The sequence below is a fragment of the Octopus bimaculoides genome, chromosome 12, assembly GCF_001194135.2.
Source record: "Octopus bimaculoides isolate UCB-OBI-ISO-001 chromosome 12, ASM119413v2, whole genome shotgun sequence".
Classification (NCBI taxonomy): Eukaryota; Metazoa; Mollusca; class Cephalopoda; order Octopoda; family Octopodidae; genus Octopus; species Octopus bimaculoides.
Genome location: NC_068992.1, coordinates 43699555 through 43702955, shown reverse-complemented (window position 1 = coordinate 43702955; position 3401 = coordinate 43699555). Strand labels below are relative to the sequence as shown.

Genomic DNA, 3401 nt, shown 5'->3' with positions numbered 1-3401 from the left:
CACTGGTTTTCAGAAATAGAGTTATTAATATTTCTAAGTCTCTCTAAAGGAGACTACGGCAGCGGTACTGGAAATTAATAGTTATCGCCAAGCCAACATGGCAGTCCCAAAATTAGGACGAAAGCTGCCGTGAATTAGCTCCAAGAAGCCATCGCCTATATATATATATATATTCCCTTCATATATATATATATATATGAAGGGAAGTCAAAAATTATTTGCACTTTCGCCATAACATATCTTTATTATTGTCACACTGCCTTCTGTGCATGTGTGCTTATAGTTGGTACTATTGTGGTCACATGATTGAAGTTTGAGCTTGATTGCGCCATTTTTCTTTCTGGATTTACAGTAAGCATGGCCATTCCACTAGTAATGTCCATCAAAGAAGAACACAGAGCAATGTTCCAAGAGATGGTGATGGTAAACTAGTTCACCATTACTATCTCTCTAGCTTGTTGAATCTTCTCGTCAGTGGTGGAGGTTGACGGGCGTCTTAACTCCCTCTTTGTGCGTCACGCCTGTCTGGCCACTTTTAAACTTCTCGTATATATAACTGTAGGGTATAGCCATAGTACTTCTGTTGCTGATAACTAACTTTTGTCAAACCTTCCAGCTATTTGCAGTGCCATTGACTGATTAGTCAGTTTTTCTATATCAGGAGAAGTGGAAGTTTGGCTTGCATGTGGTATTAGTAGATACCTGCTGCTGATGATGCACAAACTCACAGAAATCATGTGATTTAGCAGCTCCACTGCCAGTGCAAGGCACTTTTTATCTACCACTGATGCTTCTGTACTTTAGAACACTAAATGTCTATATGAAATGCTTTCTCAAAATGAATACTGCAGTATTAAGGTGTTTTTACAGTATATCTACATGAAGTAGGAAATATATATATATATATATATATATATATGTATGTTTGTATGTATACATGCATGTGGTTGTGTGTGTTTGTATCTTCCTGATATCATCTGTTACTTGTAAACAAGTGCAATGTCCTTCATTTGGAATTTTTTGTGAAAAACTGTCTAGCTATAGAGGAATATTACCTTGCTTGGAAACACTTGAGGGCTGGCATGAGGAAGGAAACTTGGTCATAGAAAATGCCTCAGTCCATATTTGTTGACTGAAAATGATTGTACACACAAATGCATGTACACACACACAGACAGACATATGCACACTGAGATAGAAACACACCCATTGGGCTTCCATACAGTTTCCATCCACCCAATTTCCCTCACAAAGTATTGGCTAACTTGAGACAATAGTAGAAGACACATGCTCAGTGTTACACTGTAGAATTGAACCTAAAACCCCTTTGCTTCAAAGTGAACATTGCAAACCAAACAACCATATTTCTGCGTATTATTATAAATAAATAAATATTTTGTGCCATTGTTACTTGTATTCAATTCTAGTTGTCTGTGTTTCTCTAATTGTTTTCCTTAATTAATCGCACTTTCGATGGAGAAGTATTGCTGGAACATGACGTCTCCAACGCCACCCACCTTGTCATTGTCAAAGATCTCAATGTAGGTTCAATCAAGATATTCATTCAATTGTTGTTATTAATATTTGTATGGATCAACGTATTTCTTATTTGCCTCTACCCTCAGATCAGCTCTAATTCAGCCAACCCCTCGTCAAAGAAGTTCCATGACCATCCAGTTATATTTTGATTTAAATAAATATTTTTTACAGATATGTATAGGTGCAGGCATGGCTGTGTGGTAAGAAGTCTTCTTCTTAACCATGATTCTGTGGCATCTTGGGCAAGTGTGTTCTACTACAGCCTTGGGGGGTCAACCAAAGCTGTGTCAGTGGATTTAGTGATAGAAACTGAAAGAAGCCTGTTTTGTGTATGTGTGTGTTTGTGTATATGTGTGTCTTTGTCTTTGTGTCTGTTCCCCCACTGCTTGACAATTGCTGTTGTTTTGTTTACATTGTCACAACTTAGCAGTCCAGCAAAAGAGACCAATATAATAAGCGCCAGACTTCAAAACATAATGCCAGGGTTGATTTGTTTGAGAGTAAAACTCTTCAAGGCTGTGCCCCAGCATGGCCGCAGTCCAATGACTGAAACAGGTAAAAGATAAAATAATACGTCCAACCATTCTTCTTACTCCACTTATCCATTCCTCCTGGAATAGGTAAGTGGAATTGTTTTCTTTGAGACATGCATTGATCTGACCAGGTTTTAAGGACCTGAAAGGGGGTCAGGAACACTACTCATCCCTCTTGATATATTTATAATGATAAAAAGACTTAAAATGCTATTTGTACTAACCCTGCTTGGAAATAGCTAAGAGTTGGTGACACGAAGAGCATCCAACTGCAGAAAATCTTCCTTACTGAATTTCACCTGATCCATGCAAGCATGGAAAAGTAATGCTTATCCCCTGCTTATGATCTCTATGTAAGACTGATCTCTTTGCTTCTGATCTATGTAAGATTGATCTCTCTGTTTATGTAAGACAAGTCTCTCTGTTTATGATCTATGTAACACTAATGTTGATGGTGTAGTGCTTCTCCTCCATTAATAATTTCTATGTAAGACTGATCACCCTGTTTATGATCTATGTAAGACTGATCACCCTGTTTATGATCTATATAAGACTGATCTCTTTGTTTATGACCTATGTGAGACCAATCTCCCTTTTTACGATCTATGTAAGACTCATCACCCTGTTTATGATCTATGTGAGACCAATCTCTTTGTTTATAATTTATGCAAGACTGATCTTTCTATAATCTATGTGAGACTGATCTCTCTGTTTATGACCTATGTGAGACTGATCTCTCTGTTTATAATCCATGCGAGACTGATCTCTCTGTTTATGATCTACGTGAAACTGATCTCTCTGTTTATGATCTATGTGAGACTGATCTCTCTGTTTATGATTTATGCGAGACTGATCTCTTTGTTCATGATCTATGTGAGATTGATTTCTCTGTTTATGGTCTATGTGAGATTGATCTCTCTGTTTATAATCCATGCGAGACTGATCTCTCTGTTTATAATTTATGCGAGACTGATCTCTTTGTTTATGATCTATGTGAGATTGATCTCTCTGTTTATGGTCTATGTGAGATTGATCTCTCTGTTTATAATCTATGTGAGACTGATCTCTCTGTTTATGACCTATGTGAGACTGATCTCTCTGTTTATAATTTATGCAAGACTGATCTCTCTGTTTATGATCTATGTGAGACTGATCTCTCTATTTATGATCTATGTGAGACTGATCTCTCTGTTTATGATCTATGTGAGACTGATCTCTCTGTTTATGATCTATATGAGACTGATCTCTCTGTTTATGATCTATGTGAGACTGATCTCTTTGTTTATGATCTATGTGAGACTGATCTCTCTGTTTATGATCTATGTGAGA

At 37.1% G+C, this 3401-nt stretch overlaps 1 protein-coding gene across 1 annotated transcript in view; it reads left to right on the top strand.

Annotated features, from left to right (window-relative positions):
* Window positions 1-3401, top strand: part of LOC106874569 (DNA ligase 3) — a 63654-nt gene that overhangs the window by 52677 nt on the left and 7576 nt on the right. The window contains exon 21 of the mRNA XM_014922347.2: window positions 1469-1541. Within this exon, the coding sequence (XP_014777833.1) occupies window positions 1469-1541 (73 nt within the window). The remainder of the gene's footprint in view (window positions 1-1468; window positions 1542-3401) is intronic.